Source organism: Microcaecilia unicolor, chromosome 4 (genome assembly GCF_901765095.1).
Source record: "Microcaecilia unicolor chromosome 4, aMicUni1.1, whole genome shotgun sequence".
NCBI lineage: Eukaryota > Metazoa > Chordata > Amphibia > Gymnophiona > Siphonopidae > Microcaecilia > Microcaecilia unicolor.
In genome coordinates, this window is record NC_044034.1 from 324,793,783 (window position 1) to 324,811,321 (window position 17,539).

The following is a 17,539-nucleotide window of genomic DNA, read 5'->3' on the forward strand; positions in this document are numbered from 1 at the left end:
ACCAATGACAGCTCGCGCCTGCCACGCTTCTACCAATCAGTGCAGTATTACTAGTCGGCGGGAGGCGGGACCTGCGGGAAAGTGATCTCTCCGGGAAGCCATCTTGGAAAGGTCGCAGGTGGTCGTGTCCGGCTAATCAAAGGGCCCAAGGCCAGGGCTCGCGGTTTATCGTTTAGTTTGTTTAGGTGTGCAGTAAGTTGTTTAACATCCGCTGTTCTAAATACGTGCAAGAGGAAAATATTAAATTGTAATTATTTTTATAGAATAACCTTGGATCCCTTTGTAACCCAGTCCTGCTATCCCGGGTTAGAAGGGTTCCAGAAGTACTGCACATATTTACTTACTCACTCTGGTCCCGTCAAGTTCATCCACTCTGGAAGCACACAACACTCAGAGGATTAAAAGAACTGGAATATTTATTAACTCTTACCTGAAAGAAATACTAATAAACTATAAGTAAATTGTTTGCTACAGATCCCATACTAGCTGAAATAATACATCTTGGTCACATATAGTGACCACAAACCCTCACCAAATACAAGACAAGGGACCACAAATTAGAAATATGCAGACTAGCAATGTTTATGCTTATTAGATTCATTCATCCTTATTTATTTGGGCTTATTAACCACGTTTATGAAGAGGTTCACCCAAGACGATGTAAAGGCAAGTATAGTTTACTACTACTATTGCTACTATTTTTGTGTATGGTGTACAGCGCTGCGTATGCCTTGTAGCGCTATAGAAATGATAAATAGTAGTAGTAGTTTAAACATAAACTTACAATGTTAACAGAATAACAATAGTAAAATGACCAAATATAAGCATAAATACAATGAGGTAAACTTGGAAATGACAAATTGAAACCTAGTAATCGAACCATTATACTTCTATTCAGGAAATCTAGACTGCCCCAATTTGATTGACTGCACTTTTTGTCCTTTAGATTGTAAGCTCCTTTGAGCAGGGACTGTCCTCTGTGTTAAATTGTACAGCACTGCGTAACCCTGGTAGCACTTTAGAAATGTTAAGTAGTAGTAGTATCAGAAATAAACACAAGCAGTGCAGAACAATCATAAAACCTAAATATAAATGTCCATACAATATAAACCGCATCAAAATAGCATGGAAGAACATTCAAATTAATATGATGTCAGCATACTAGCAAAGGAACATCATAATATGCACACATTAGAACATTGAATAAACATAGATATGCTGCTAATACTGTTCCTACAATACAGGGACCAAGTGCAGATATATAGTTGGGGACAAGATGGGTAGTACAAAGTAAATTGGGATATGGGTGGCTAAACTCAAGGCAAGTTCTATGTACAGTTAAACGAAATATGAGGAACAGAGTATGCAGCAAGCTGGTTACAAGGGTGAAATGAATATGTGGTCAGACACCACATGTATTAAAGGCTAGGGAGAAGAACCAGGCTTTCACTTGCTTTCTGATGCAGAGGTAGTGTTGAGTTGATGTACCACCTTTCTGTGGTTAAGATAGATCTGGAATAGCAAACACCTAAGAGTTTTGATTTAATTGTTTTTCTTGCCAAAAGAAAAAGACAAAATTGGATGGCCTTGCATTGCTTAATTTTAACACGGGCTGTGTTTATCTTTATTCAATTCTTGATATAAGGACTTTCTGTTTTACAACCAATGCAGTTTACATTTTGCATACAGGCACTAAGGGACTGTACAGCTGAAGCCAGCTGTTGTCTGACATTAACATACATTTCGTCTACATTGAGTGGAAATAGAGATAATTTATGTTTTTCTCCAAAGCAACATCTAGACAGATAGTACATTTACTATCTACCTATGTATAGGACAGGCTTCAGGCTATGGGATGAAGTTATCAGGCTGCTAAACTTCTCACCTCTCATCATCTCCTATTTACTTTAATTCGTGAAATGGAGGCCTAAGTTTGTTTCCAGTAGTTTATGATGGGGTGTGATTAGATTGTATCCTCCTTTCTTTCAAGGGAAACATTCTGTATAAAAAAGCAGCTATGCCGGGAATTGCAATTTTTTTCTTATCGAATATTTCCTCTGGGACTTACGTGCTTCAAATTTACACACGGCCCAAAAAAGGGGTGCATGGAAATGGGAGAGCCATGGGTGTGTCGCAGTAGGCACCATATATAGAATCTAGCCCTATATGTATAAAAAAAGGAGTTTCATAAATCAGACTGAATCTGAATTTTTTTTAAAGATAAAATAACAGGGGACTACTTTCCAAATTGTCCTCGCCCTTTTACAAAGCCACGCTAGCAGCTGCTGGTGTGGTAATGCTGACACAGCCCATTCAAAGTGTCGGCTTTGCCACGTGGCTTGGGGGTGGGGGGGGGCACATTTGTTGCTTCATGCTAATCTTGTTATAGGAAATACTTGCATTAATACAAATGGGAATCTGACCTACAGGTGCCTTTATCAGAGAAGCATCGCTATAAAAGTTGGAAAAAAATACATAGACAGTAATAGATGTATCAGCCATGTAGATGCAAAATAAAATTCTTTACCAGTTGTATCATACCCCAGCAGAGCTTCGTAAAATGTCTTGTTGGTCCTACCGGAAAGGATGTATTCTCAAAGGGTTGCTGGGACTTCACTTACCATTTGTTGACTTTATTCTTGGTAGACTATGGTGCTAATTTTCAAAGCACATAGACTTACAAAGTTCCATAGTAACATATGTAACTTTGTAAGTCTAGGTGCTTTGAAAATGAGCCTCTATGTCTGTGGTACAACCAAAGCAGTTTACATAGTATATGCAGATACTCTCTCTGTCCTCGGAGGGCTCATAATCTAAATTTTGAACCTGGGGCAGTGATTGAACATCCAAAGACATGAAAGATGCATATGATCAAAGCTGCCATATTTCATGACTAAACTTAAACACCTGTTATGCTACACATTTATTATTTTTCTATTACCATTGGTCCTAATCTCTTTTCAACTCTATTTCCAGGATCTCCTGTCTATATACAAGCTCTCACCTCTCATCTTCTTCCTCGCCTACATCCATCTCTGACACTAACCTTTTCCTTTTAACTCTTCTACTCAGATTTCATTCCTTCTCACACCATATCATCCTTCAGCTCTCAATTTCCCTTTTTTCATTATTGCCTACCTACTGTCTTTCTATGTCCTTCTCATTCTTTCTAACCAACTTACATTCTCCCATTCGCTCTTTTACCTCTCACTTATTTGTCTTAGTCCCTTCTTTCACCCACTTCCTCTTATCCCATTTCAGCCCTATGTACTCATCCACTCCTCACTTTCCTCTGCATCTCATTACTTCACCATCCCCAGCTCCTTCACTGTTGCTCGTCTTGACTCACCTCCACCTACTTTCTTGTGAAACTCCTACCTAGGCTCCCATTACATGTGCACCTTTCTTTAAATTTGTCACCTTATTTTCTAACTCCTCTTACTCTCTTAACTACTGTATCTATATGTTAACCATCTCTCTGACCTCATGTGCAACTTTCTTTAGTCACCTTACTCTCTTACCTATCTATATGTTCCATCTTTGCTTATACCCTACACTGTCAATTAAAATATGTTACGTATTATGTTGGCATTGTAAGTAGTATATACTATGCCATACTTCATTTTGTTATTTGAATGTTTTTACAACTGTAATTGTCTATTGCTCATGTCTGGTTTATTCTTATTGTACACCGCCTTGAGCAAATTCCTTCAAAAAGGTGGTAAATAAATCCTAATAAATAAATAATCCCTTTCCCAGCAATTTACATCCTCCCTCATAGACCAGTTCCTTTTCATCGATTCTCACTTCCTCGCCGTACCCTCCAGATCCTTCTACCTTTCAGTCACCATCTCTAACAACAGCCATTCCACACATTTAGCCCCTTTTCAAACTGTATACTCGTACCTCCTGGACACGTTAACACAAACCACTCTCCAACCTTTATTGAGTTCTCACTTTCCCTCAGTCCTTTGTCTTCACCCTTCTCCAATGTATTTCTTAAGGCTCTGCTCTCCTCCCACTCTCCCAGCCAATCACATGGCTCTGCTCTTTCCTAATCCATAGTTCTCATTTCATTCCCAATTTCAAGTCCCCAGCCTTAAACTTTCACCTTGTTTTAAAAATGTAATCCCAAGTCCTCTCTTATCCACCTTATTTCTAAGTCCCAACTCTCACCAATTTACAAGTCTTTGCTATCCCTCCCCCACCCTTATTTTTATCCTTTGAATGCCCCTCTCTCATCCTCCATCCCTTCATGCTCTGGCTACCAGCAGTTCATTAGGTTGTTTGACCCTTATGACAAACTATACTAAGGAGTCACACGTAACTGAACTATAGACCAGAAAAGAGGCGCTGGTTCCCAAGTCAGCAGCAGAGACTGAGGGGGGGGGGGGAAGAAGCATTAGAGAAAGAGCAATAAGTCAAAAGGCATGACAACCCAGAAGGAGAGCTCTGAATGTGAATGTGTGTGCCTGAAGGCTGTGACTTCTGCTCACTCTCCACATATGACCAGGGCAACTAATCCAGGGTTACCATAAACATGTACTTCTCATGCACTGCTGGCCCTCAATATGCATAAAAACAGCAGGCTATGGACCAGAGGCCTTGAAGCAGTTGCATCTATAGATAAAGCCATATTGGCCAGAAGGTTACTATGACTCTGCAACATCCTTAAAGTCCTTAAGAACAAGATTCATTCCCTTTCATGGTGTGCATAGAAACAAATCCATTTGCAAACACTATCTAGAGCAGAATAAATCTTATGGAGGGAACTTGCTACACAAATGATCAGTATTTGGAATAGGAAGCAAAGTGTTAAAATAATTCTGTGATAATTAGCATACACTTAATGAGCAAATGGTAAGAAATGATAATGTCTGAAGTGCGGCACAGTTTCGTTGTTATGATGTGTGGGAGGATTTTATTAGACTGGATTTATTTTATGGCTCCTGTATTTTGTGAAGTGCTATATTCTTTGTATAACATTTTGCTTAGTAAAAGTTTTATGTTTATTTTTTTTTAAACCATGGCTGCTGATTTACTGTTGTTCTTTGTGTTTACTGTGATTGTTATATTTGAGATGGAAGATGTTCCCATTTGCATTATTCGGTAGGCAGGTTGTAGTTTTTTTTTTTTAATATACACAGATAAATCAGATTTAGTGATGCATATTAATACAATAGTATTAAATTATTACTGCAAAATTGCATAGTTTTTTCCGTTATGAAAGCAAGCTGACAAGCATTTCTGCTAAAATTAGTACTAGCGAGTCACATTCATATGCAGGCCTTCAATTTGTGATTCAGTCATGTATTATTATATGACTGATTTCTAGAATAGCTAACCTTTCTAGCACACTCCTAATTCAGGATGCCACTTCTACGATTAAAGTACGCGGGGGGGGGGGGGGGGGGGGGGGGGGGAGTAGAATGTCTCTCTTAGGTTGGATGGTGGCAGTATTAATAAACAGTTCAGCAGATCTTCAAGATTTATCATTTTATTCTTTCACAAACATGACTAGAACAAATCAGAAACTTCAATATAATCCAGAATTTCCCCTCATATAAAAATACCAACAGATGGCTGTGACTGATAAAGAATCATGTTCTAACAAAATCTGCATTTGTGAGTTCTATGATCTTCTAATTAGCATTTTCTGAATCTTCAGAACATGGTAAAAACACACACACACACAAAAACCAATTTTCCAAGAATCTTCATAATAAACCACAAACCTTGAGACATAGTTTGGTTCCATACAGCAAAATCAAATATAAAAATCCATCAAGTTAAACTCTGTTTCATTGCTATGTATTTTAAGCTTATAAAATAAAACATTCCTATTAGAAAATGTGATTGTGCTTGTATCCATTACGAAGGATACAAATGTTTATTGAACAATTCACAAGTGTGACACAATCATAAATAACACCCCATTACATCAAAGCAGTATGGACAGTGGTGAGATTTTGTTGTAATTAATTCATTACATAGGCAAATACAGCTGCACTGAGAAACAGGCCAGGTTTTCAGGATATTCCTAATGAATATTCATGAGAAATATTTGCATGCCTACTACATCTATCGTACAACAAATTTCTCTCATGCAGACTCATTAGGGATATCCTGAAAACCCGGTCTGCTTGCGGCCCTTCAGGACTGAACTTGGACAAGCCTGGACTACCAGCTCAGATCCTGAGGGTGGAGGCTGGAATACAGGCATTATCAATCAATTAGTGCCAAATGAGCAGCATCTGTGAATTTCAGCCATCCTCCCAGGAAAGTGTCTTCCACAGATGCTCTACATATTCTCTAACGGGATTGGGTTTCTGCACCCGATCAGTAGCTCCTGGAGTACTGGGAATACACTGTTTTCTGATTCCCAGTATGTGCTCCCTACTGAGACTAATTTGGTTTTGCCCACTGTGTAGTTTGGTGCACCATGAGGGCCTGATTGCTTGCTAGCTAAGTCTTATTTATTTATTTTGATTTTTTTTTTTGTTATTGTTGCTGCTGCTGTTGTGCAATGAGCTCATTTTCTCCTTGCATTTTTGGGTACATTTTGGACACAACAGATCACTTTCTTTCAGCATGCCTATCATACTGAACAAACAGATGGATGCAGCTGCGTCCAACTGCTATGAAGTCCAATTGTATCACATGCTTACATGATTTTGCTCAAGGGTTAACTCCCAGCTCAATCCCTAGTGAATAAATACCCTTTAAGGCTGTGCCCTCTACGCACTTCCCAATCTACTACAGTTCTGATACTCAAAACTCAGAGCCAGAGAAATAGCACTGGAATACCGCATCAGAACTCCTCCCTAATGCCTCAATGCTAATGAGATGCAAATACAGGTAGGTCATAGCGCTGAGCATTAGGAACTTGTTCAGGAGTTAAGGGGAGGATGGTGCCTAGCGCATGCGCTCAAGAGTTGTGCATTAAGCACAGTTCTTGAGCGCATGCCCAGAACACCAGAGGGTGGAGGAGGAAGAGGAGCCCGTTGCCTGTTGATTCCGTTCATGTACCACAGCAGCTTGACATCTCTTAATGGACTAGAGGTTCATCTAAAGTAGACACTGCCCAAAGACCAGGCATCTTTTGCGAAAGCAATGTACACCGTTGCACATTATGACTGCATTCAGAACATGCTCACAGTCAACTTGCCAGAAACTCTCTGGGCCGTCACTTCCTCACAGCCATCAGTCTAATCCACTCAGACTTCAGTCAGCTCCAGATCGCTCATGAAATAATGATCCCGAATGTGTCCACTGCCATTTATAGCTGCCAGAGTTCAGTTCAAGAAACCCATTCACAGCTACTGACCATTCAAATTCATAACTCCCCATGATACTGCCCTCAGTTTACTGGGGAAATCCAAACAGAAACTGCTTAAGCATGGCGTCAACTAGCTTTAATCTTTGCTTTAAATGGAATCAATGGAACCGGTTGGCTATCCCAGACACCCTAATGCCAGCTCCAAGTTGGCGTAGGGTTTACAGCAGAAAGAGCACCCTTGTATGATGTGCTGTCTTCTCAGCATTGGGAAGGAATAGGGAATGACCTCATCAGCATGCATGTACATGCTCATTGTGCTTTGAGCTGGCAAGCTCATTGGTCCGCGTGCTCGTCAGCTCCGAGCATTCTGCACTAGCAAATGCAACTGCTAGTCAGCACTAATGGTCTATAGCACACAAATCTGCTTCTGAGCATCGGGGCCTAAGATTCTTAGAGGGTGGTGCAGGAAGTAGGATTGCTCCTTATATTTCTGTTTTACAGAACTGGAGCAGTAAAGAAAATTAGGCCAGATGTATAACATAAGAGCTTATGGCTCACACCTACAAACATCTGGCAATCTAATCTTGCAACCGACCTCTTCGTATCTATAGAAAGCAGACAGATGCTTCTCAAATGAGCAGCTCTAGTGCTGCTTTGTGACTCCCTAGTGTTGAGATGAAAGCAATGCACGTCTCATCTGTCCCTACCACAGCTGCAACTTGCAACCCTTAGCAGCAGAAATTGCCAGCCTAGAGTGGTATACACCAATCACTACATGAACGACAGTACCATTACTGGGAATAAGGTTACTAAGGTTGAAAAATTCTGACGGTGGTATTCATATATATTGTGGTCTCCATTCTGCCATGCGATGCAAAGCTTTGTCTAACCTCAATAAAATAAAATAAAAATCCTCCATTTCTGGAAGGTATTAGACAATTTCAATGCTTTTAACAAGAAGAGACAATCTTGCAAATTAAAAGGCTTTCACCTGAATGCCAACTGTGGTTCACCAGTGGTACAAACATTTATCCAGGATGAGCCTGGCCAAAATGACCTGAAGGTACCTGGTAACCCTTATTGCTTACTTAAAGAAATTAGGCATGAAAAGAAATCCATCATTCTTTCCAAAAGATGAAATGCATCATAGCTAACCACAGATGCAAGATCAGACACTCTTATAAGCTCACCTATGAAATGTACTTAAAATAGTGACATATGTATTTCTCTTTTTACTAAACATTGCACAAGAGTTCTGTGTCTCAGAGGGGAGAGTATTTCAGGCCCTGAGAAGGAAGATGTGTTCCCTCTGTAGGAAGACATTACTGCACAGAACTTCTGCTGTAGTGTCTGGTAAGTCAGCTAGCCTCCTTCACTGAGTGGGATCTGAGCTGACAAACTCTGAAACGGTACCCTAAGAAAGTATCCTCCCAAGAGGGTTGATCTCCTGTCCTTACACCCACTGATGTATAGAAATAAGATATGCAAATACCATGAGGCTGAACACAACAGGCAGATTTGGGAGTGGCATAGAAAATAAGTCTTCAAGGAAGGGTGCAGGATACAAGAGAACAGTATCCCAGGGAAGGCGGTAGAGGTAAAACAAGAAGCCAGGGAGAAGTCCAGGGGAATCCTCAGCTGAAAGAAAATGATTTGTAAAGACAGAGACTATGAAGGGTCTCTTGGTACTGCACCAGGAAATTAAACTGGACAGACGAAAAAGGTCCTAGGATCTTTATCTGTCCAACAGATCAAAAGTCTCTGTGAATGAGGGATAAGTGTGTCTGTAAGGCAGAAGTTACATTAAGTTACAGCACTTCCATGAATATGGGGACATACTGGGATGTACCATCACTGAGCCGGCTCAGTGGCAATGGACAAAACAGAAGCATGAACACTATGGACAATTAATATTTGCAGTCAGAAAACAATGCAATCATGCAAGAAGCGTTACAAAAGAAACCAAATATTTAAACCTGCTAGGATGAATGAAGATGATGCATGAGAGATGGTACATGGGAACAGTAAGCTATTCAAACATACTGGGATGCACTCTTGACCTATGGCCTGTCCCTGCTAGCTGCTGCTGGCTTGTACAGATTACCTATGGGCTCTATTTAATAACAAAAGTGCTAAAGTAGTAAATAGTGTTATGAGTAAGATGTCAAGGATTCTGTAATTAATGAATGTATAATAGAAAAAAAAGTAATTTTCACTTATCAGGAGTCCCTTCCCAAACACCCCGGTATGATTAAAAAAAAAAAGGTAAAAAAAACTTGTATCTACGATAACTCAGCAAGTGTACTTAACAGGCTCATGAATGCACGTGATAAGTGTGAAATCCAGGAAAGCTGGGAAACAAAAATTGGTACCAAAGACAAACAGATCACATGTTTCTGAAATGCTCCCCCTTCCCCAATCACAACACAAAGCAGCAAATCCAAGTCTCTTGGGTTTCATGACAGCGTGGCGAAGGAATCAGGATAAACCAGAGAATGAATGTGTTTCTCTGACGAACAGACAGATTTGTTTCTTTTCTGGCGGCAGAAGGGGAGAGCTGCAACATCCTCAGCTGTCTATATCCTCCATCACCCAGCCTGAGTCTCTAGACGATCTCAGCTCTTCTGCCACACCTTCGCTGGGCTGTTGCTGATCCCGACCAGCTGCAAAGTCCATGAACATATTGGGGATGTCCTTACCAAGTAAATCTTACTGTGGAGGCAATTGCCCTGTACTTCATCAGCTGCAGGTACTCAGGTGTTAACTTCAACTGTAGTTGGAGAAAAGAGGGGTGGTGGCATGGAAGGGCAAAAAAAGGAGGTGGATGGTCAAAGAGAAAGGGAGAGGTGTGAAGTGTCAGACACAGAACTAAAGTAGAATGTTTATGATCACAAAAGACAATGACAGTGCAACACTTACACTATCCCCATATAACTCATCCATATAATAGCAGTGCCTCCATTAGGAACATGATAATCAACTCGATCACAGATAGTCCAGACACACAGAGGCCCTTCAGCCCTTCTCACCTGGTTAGCCTCGGCTATCCTTTGAGCTGTGTAATATTCTGCATCTGCCTTGGCTTTCTCTCTGGCAAGGAACGCAGCATCTGTAGGAGGGCAAAGAAAAGGCATTTAGAAACAGAACTTTAGAACTCATTTCTGTTCTTTCTTAGCATCGTTTTGTTCTCCCAGCACCATGTTATCAACAGCAGTGATGACTGTACACCTGGCTCTGAAACAGGTTTTGACTTGTTACCTGGATGATTTTTAAGATCCTAATGCAGGTCCCATATTTCAGCTGATTAAATTAAAATAAATTATTCTTAATCTCAGGATATTATTTCATTTCTGTAAATAAAACAAAGATGTACTGAATATACTAACACAGGTCTCTTGCTACCTGTTCCAAATATGTCCATATAGAAAAAATGCTCTAAAATACTTCATTGCAAGTGGTGATGGCCCTCACTGATGCTAAGTGTGGTCCTCTGAGTCTCTTCTCCAGTCTCACTACTGCCACTACATCCGTATAAGTTGTTCTGTTTTCTACCTCCACCATTCAGCTCTCTAGGTTTGAGGCACATGTTGCCCAAACTCCTTCACTTATAGACTGGTGCCATAAGAACACAGAACAGCTGTTCCCGAGGTGCCACTGCTTACAAATCTATGGACCAAATAGAGGAAGATTTAAACACTGGTGGGGATAGCCAGCTTTAAGGGGTTGGAAAGCTGATTGGTGGGGGTAGGGACTGTGACTAGCTGGGATGAAGTTTAGAGTGAGGAGTTGGGGAATAGAGACAGAGTGTATGAGAGAGTGTGAATATGAGAGGCAAGGATGGCCTTAGGGAAAGAGAAAATGCATAGAGAGGCAGACTTTGTTATAGCTACACAAATTATTCAGAATGAGCCTGAGCAGCCAGACTGACTGTATTAGAAAGGACAGATGTGTTATTGGAGGAGGACGAGAAGGAGATCCTCCCCCCCACCCAGGGTTGTCTTTGTCCAGCAAAGGATTCTTGGCTCTCCCACGGAAGTCTTTCTGCCAACATGGTCCCTACTAGAAAAAATATTGAAGATCACTGCTCTAAAGTCCTATGTGCTTTGAACATCATCTTCTCAAAGTGTACACTTTAGAAGCCTATGCTACGATCATGATTAGGTTTATTAGGATTCATTATACTGCCTTTCATGCTATCAACATGCTTTACAGTCTAAGACATGCATCAGTTTGATAACAGCATACAGTATGGTAACAACCAATGATGAACAGCACTGCAGTACTCCCTACTACAAAGAAAGTCTGTAAGCTTCAAACACTGTTTGCATGCAGCACAGGGACAGTACACACACATATCTCATCTGGATACAAACATGACACAGAAAACACTCCTGCATACCTTCGATTTCTGAAATCTTCTTCTCTGTCTCCTTTTCCATCACTTTCTGCCCATACGTTATTTCTGCCACCTGAGCAACTTTTTCTGCCTCTGGCTCAGGAAAATAAGATGAAGGCCATATTATCATGATGGGATAGCTCGCAGGATACATTAATTTTAAGTGCTACTCCTGGCCTGGGGGGTGGGAGGGATTTTGTTTTTTAATTACTCTTTGAAAAAGGAGCGGTGTTCAATGCAGTAAGATCATGTGTTAAAACCTATGGTGTGCATGCTCCGTGACAAATTTGTCAACAATGGATAGGCTTTGGCACAGAAAGAGTGGGTTCCCTCTCATATGCCACTGGTGAAGTAATCAGCAAGTAGCTAATCCACACCTTCAGCATTTTTGGCAGAGAAACAAGTGGGGAAAGCATGACGAGCACAAGTCATGGAATTCTTTCCAACCACTCTGCATATGTGTTTATGTGTGTTGCCTCTTGTGCATCTCTGACCTGGAGGGAAAGGCGCTTTGTATGAAGTAGTTCCCAAATAGTCCATTGTTTCAGAAAGAATAAAATTAAATCAAATTATTATATCTAACTATTAAATATTACTGTCAGATTTGAAAAGATACATTTTACATCTTAACTACAAGGTGTTACTATAACAAGGTATTGCTGTGCTTCATCACCGCAAGTTGGCAGTACACACGGCACCAACAGCAAACTAAAGGGCTCAGTCATTAGGTGTCACCATACAGAGCAACCATTATGAAAGCTATATGGTCCATTTGCTAGGCATAAGTAAAATTTACACCTATGAAAATGAAATGCATAATCAAGGGATCACTAAGAAGCAGGACGGAAGATCATGGTGTGGAAGGCATGCAGAGCATTTCTCACGGAATAATTTTGTGTACCTATATGTGCATCTGTACGTGTTGGCTCTTTAGGTATTTGTGACTGGGAGAAGAGAGGGGAGTCGTAGTTTGAAAGGAAAACTCCATAACTAGTACATTTCAATATACACTGGGACATTTTTTTACGGGGGGAACTTTATCTCTCTGGAAAATCTGTCTCACTAGACTTGATATGTATGTTCCGCAGTTTTTCTCTCATGCCAAATTTCCATTGAGAGTTATTTTGCCCCCAGACAGCAGTGGCGTAGCTATGGGTGAGCCTGGGTGCGCACAGGCCCATCCATTCTTGCCTCAGGCCCACTCAGTCTAGTGGCCCCCAAAGAACTTCATTGGCAGTGAGCAGTACCTCACTCCTCTCTCTCTCTCTCACATGGCAGCTGCCTGTCTCTCTCTGAAACCCCCCCCCCCCACCGGCCCACATCTACCTTGAGCTGTCACCAGCAGAGATTCCTGTAAGCAATCTGCGCCAGCCCTGCAGGCTTCCATCTCCTGCATCCCGCCCTTGATGACATCACTTTCTGTTTCTTCACTGGTGGGGAAGTGGTAGAGGGAAGCCTGCAGGGTTGGTGCAGGCTGCTTACTAGAATCGCTGCCGGCAACAGCTTGGAGGTAGACTGGGGGGAAAAGAGGAGCAGATGCTGGGCAGAAGAGGGAGGAGAGAGGAGCAGACAATGGATGGAGGGGGACAAAGATGATAGCAGGGGCAGAGGGAAAGTAAAAAAAAAAAAAAGCAAAAAAAAACATATGTATGTATGGGGTGGGGTTGGGAAGGGCCCACTCAGATTAACTCGGTGTCCACCTGAAATGACAGGTCTGGCTACATTCCTGCCAGACAGATTAGACAGACATCTCTGACCTATTAAGTATAATTTCTTTCTGTTATTCAATTGGGTTGGAAAGAACAAAAAAAAAAAGAACCCAACATCCTATGTAACTGGAGTGCCCTCTGCTGGCAGTAAGCAAGCACTGCATAACAGACCCTGTTGTGAGAGAATCTGCCTGTATTGTCCTGCTGTAGGTTGTCAGAGAAAAGAAGGAAAAATTATGAGAACTGAAATAGGGAGGGGGGAACAACTGCAGATACTGACCAATGAGAGCTTTCTTCCGGTCTGTCTCTGCTTCCTTCTCCACTACCTTTTGCTTCTGAGCTGCAATCAGAAGCTTGGTTTTCTCACTCTCCCTGATAAGAGGGGAGACACAACAGCGATTACATTCCTTCTTTATGAGCATGTGACCCTCCCCCCCCTACTCAAGTGACTATCCATCTATTTCTAGATACCAATCAGGCTTCTCCTACATATCTACCAGTCTTTACACTATACCACACTACCTCTCCACATGAGCTCAAGCTGATCTAATCCAAGGCCTTTTTGTCCACTGATAAGTCTAAACTTAGTACTTTCTAGCCTGCTCCACCATATACTTGAAGCAGTTTTCTGCATCGTTGCTTCCTCTGACCATATGCATGTCCCGCCTTAATCTTTAAAGCTTGTCTCTCATCCTAGCATTGCCAATTTTGACCATATTGCTGCAATAAATGAATCTCCTGAAACCTCACATTACTTTTGTCTAGCAGTCTTGACTAGAACAAAGACTGTCTCCAATGTGTACACAGCATTATGTAAGTGTAGTATTGCAATACAAATGTCATGCGGTGGCATTAGTAGCACTGTGAAGCTATTGTTCGTTAATACAGTACTTACAACCTGCCTTCCAGAAAATCAGACCAAAGCAGCATATAGTAAATGATTCAATAAGCTAATGCAGCAAAAATCAAATCTAGGACACCAAATAAAAAAAAAAATTTAAAAATACAAGAGCCATCATAATACAATGTTGAAATCAAAGAAAAAACAAGACTGAGGTAGTATATAGATTGGCATGAATGGGTCAGAGGATGCCCACGCAGATAAAAATCAGAAACACTAGCTACAAGCTCCCTTCCATAGCTAGCAGTGCATGGACGTGAGCCTGATTTCAACACTACACTTTTTATTATCTTCTTAAAAATCAGAAAATTTCTCTCCCACCTCCTGTGTTGATTCAGGCAAAACACTCTATATAAACGAGAGGGTCAGTAAAGAACATTCTGATTTGTATGTCATAAAAGTCAGATCTTCGAGGCCAGAAATACCAGGTCACAGCTCTTTAACAGAGCATATGCATTTGCATAAACAAGATTGCTAATCTTTTCTAAGATCTTGAATGCCACAGTCATGACCTTTAAACTTACGTCGTCAAGTTATTGGGAGCCAGAACAGCTCACAGAAACAGTTATCCTGTCCCTCAGCCTGGAATCAGAAATAACACAGGTTGCCGTGTCCTGGATCACTCGCAAGGTTGCCCAAATTTGGGCATGGATCCCAGATCTGCATGTAAACTAATTTGCTAATGAGCTGTTAATAATCATTGACAATAACTGGCACTAATTAGATCTGCTTATGTGCTGTAACACTGCATGCCTAAATTGTCGCACAATTCAAAAAGGAGTGTGGCCGGGGAGGGGCATGGGCAGGTTAGGGGTGTTCCCAAAATTTAGGTGCAGCGTTATATAATAGGGTCATTTACGCACCCAACTGCTATTAGTTGTATTGTTTCAGGAGGCATAAGTCCTTGCGCTAAGTGACCTTTATAAAATTGGCACTTAGTGTGGATCTTAATGGCGCCTCAATATGGGCACCATTTACTGAATCAGGCCTAGTGAGTCACCTGGCACTGCTGGGGAAACATTCTTCCTGAATGAGCTTGCAGGTACTTCCCAGCTATTTCTCATTAAGCATTTACCTGCAGAGGCTTTTGCAATGATATGGAACTTACATGAGCTCGTAGTTCTTCCGGATGGCTTCGGGAATGTTGGGTTTGGTCACCCGGACAGCCTGGAGGAGAAAAATAACAGCTCAAATAACAGATCTCTGGCTGGGGATAAGCTGAGTACCGCCCCAACTCCCCTCCCACCCCAGTATCACTCTTTAGATTCTTGGAGATCTTTCAGGATAAGCTCAGTACCTCCTCAACTACCCTCCCCTCCCACCCCAGCACTCGTTCTTTAGATTCTTGGAGGTCCTTTAGGATAAGCTGAGTACCTCCAACTACCCTCCCACCCCAGCACTCTAGATGCTGGAGGTCCTTTAGGACTTTGGATGCAGTGTGAAAACAATGTGACTTGAAGTTAGCAGAAGATATGGGCAACTACCTCACTATGGACTTTAAAATACAATGTGAGCTGCTGAGATAGTGGTTGCCAGTGTCATTGATCATATAGAGTGTTAATTTTATTAATAAGTGCCCACATTGAGAGGGCAAGAAGATGCCTATTTATAACCTATTTTAAAAAAGACAAGTGGAAGTGCATTTTCAAAACTTAGACTTACAAAGTTAGTCTAGATGTTTTTGTGCTCTGTGTGTTTATTTTTTTGGTCCATTTACAGAAAAAAAAAACCCATCCAAAGTGAAAAACGCACAAGATCAAGCCATTGGGATGTAGGAGGAGACAGCATTCTTAGTAGACTGGCCACACAGACATCCTAGGAGAGCAATGGAGCACCCTAGGTGGGCACTGCAGTGGACTTCAAATAAATGCTCCCAGGTACACATATCATCGTTGCTCCCTTATCTTGTCTGCTGATTCCCCCCCCCCCCCCCAAAAAAAAAGCCACTACACCCAACTGTACACCACTACTATAGCCCTTATGGGTGAAGGGGGCACCTATATGTGGGTACAGTGGGTTTCTGGTGAGTTTTAGACAGCTCACAGTTTCCACCGCAAGTGTAAAGGGGAGGTATGGGCCTGGGTCCACCTGTCTGCAGTGCACTGTGCCCACTACTAGACTACTTCAGGGACCTGCATGCTGAGTATAACATCTGAGGCCAGCATAGAGGCTGGTATGTAATGTTTTAAATCACATTTTTTGGGGGTGGGAGGGGGTTAGTGACCACTGGGGGAGTAAGGGGAAGTCATCCCCGATTCCCTCCAGTTGTCACCTAGGGCACTTTTTTGTGGCTTATTCGTTAATAAAAACGGGTCTAGACCAAAACGTCTCACTTATAGCCCTGGACGTTTTTGTTTTGTTCCATTATGGCAGAAAAACGTCCAAGTGTTAGGAACGCCCAGATCCTGCCCTTGTGATTTGAACGCACTTCTGATGGACTTCATAAAAAAAACGTCTAAAAACTGGTTTTGAAAATAACAATTTGAATGTTTTTGAGAGAAAAACGTCCAAATGCAGATTTATGCCACTTTTTGGATGTTTTTCTCTTTTGAAAATGAGTCCCATATAACCTATGGAACTTTGTAAGTCTAAGTGCTTTGAAAATGGGCCTGCAGAAACTGCTGGTAAAAGCAACCCACATGTATCTATAACAGCAGGTATAAATGTACACGTGTGCATTTGATTATAAATCGCAACTCCGCATATGTTCCATCCAAACTCATCTCCAAACACAACTCCCAGAGTCGCATACAGACATGCATGAGGTCATTTTATAAGATCCCATCAGCTTTATTAGTCCCAGATTTACTCCACATTTCAATCATCCAAATTTTTCAAACACTTCACAATCCTCCAGAATATTTATACAACTCTTGCCTCAGTAGTGCATAATTGTCCCACAATGATTTTTGGACAATACTAACAGCACTCACTTCTTCATCAGCATAAATACTTTTGTTATTAATATATTCAAAGTACTTATCCTATATAATAATTCTCACCTCCAACGTTCTGAAGCTGCCTGGGATCCTGGCTTCCGCTGTGGTCTGCTAGGTGCTGTAGATCAAAATGACGTCATGAATCCCACTGATTGGCTGCGCCTCGGGTGAAGTCACCAGCCGGACGCACAGCAACAAACCGCGACCCAGGCAGGGGGAGGAGTAGGGAAACGTGTTTCCCTACTCCTCCCCTTGCCTAGGAATCGTTCGAGACTGGCTGCAAACATCCCGAAACACCAGCGCACATTAACCACC

General features: G+C 41.6%; 1 protein-coding gene across 1 annotated transcript in view; it reads right to left on the reverse strand.

Moving 5' to 3' along the window:
• Nucleotides 1-6,489: 6,489 nt before the first annotated feature.
• ERLIN2 (ER lipid raft associated 2) overlaps nucleotides 6,490-17,539 on the reverse strand; it is a 28,606-nt gene continuing 17,556 nt past the window's right edge. The window contains 6 exon segments of the mRNA XM_030201959.1: nucleotides 6,490-9,983; nucleotides 9,985-10,049; nucleotides 10,309-10,388; nucleotides 11,679-11,768; nucleotides 13,665-13,756; nucleotides 15,394-15,452. Of these exon segments, the coding sequence (XP_030057819.1) occupies nucleotides 9,848-9,983; nucleotides 9,985-10,049; nucleotides 10,309-10,388; nucleotides 11,679-11,768; nucleotides 13,665-13,756; nucleotides 15,394-15,452 (522 nt within the window). The 3' untranslated portion in view covers nucleotides 6,490-9,847.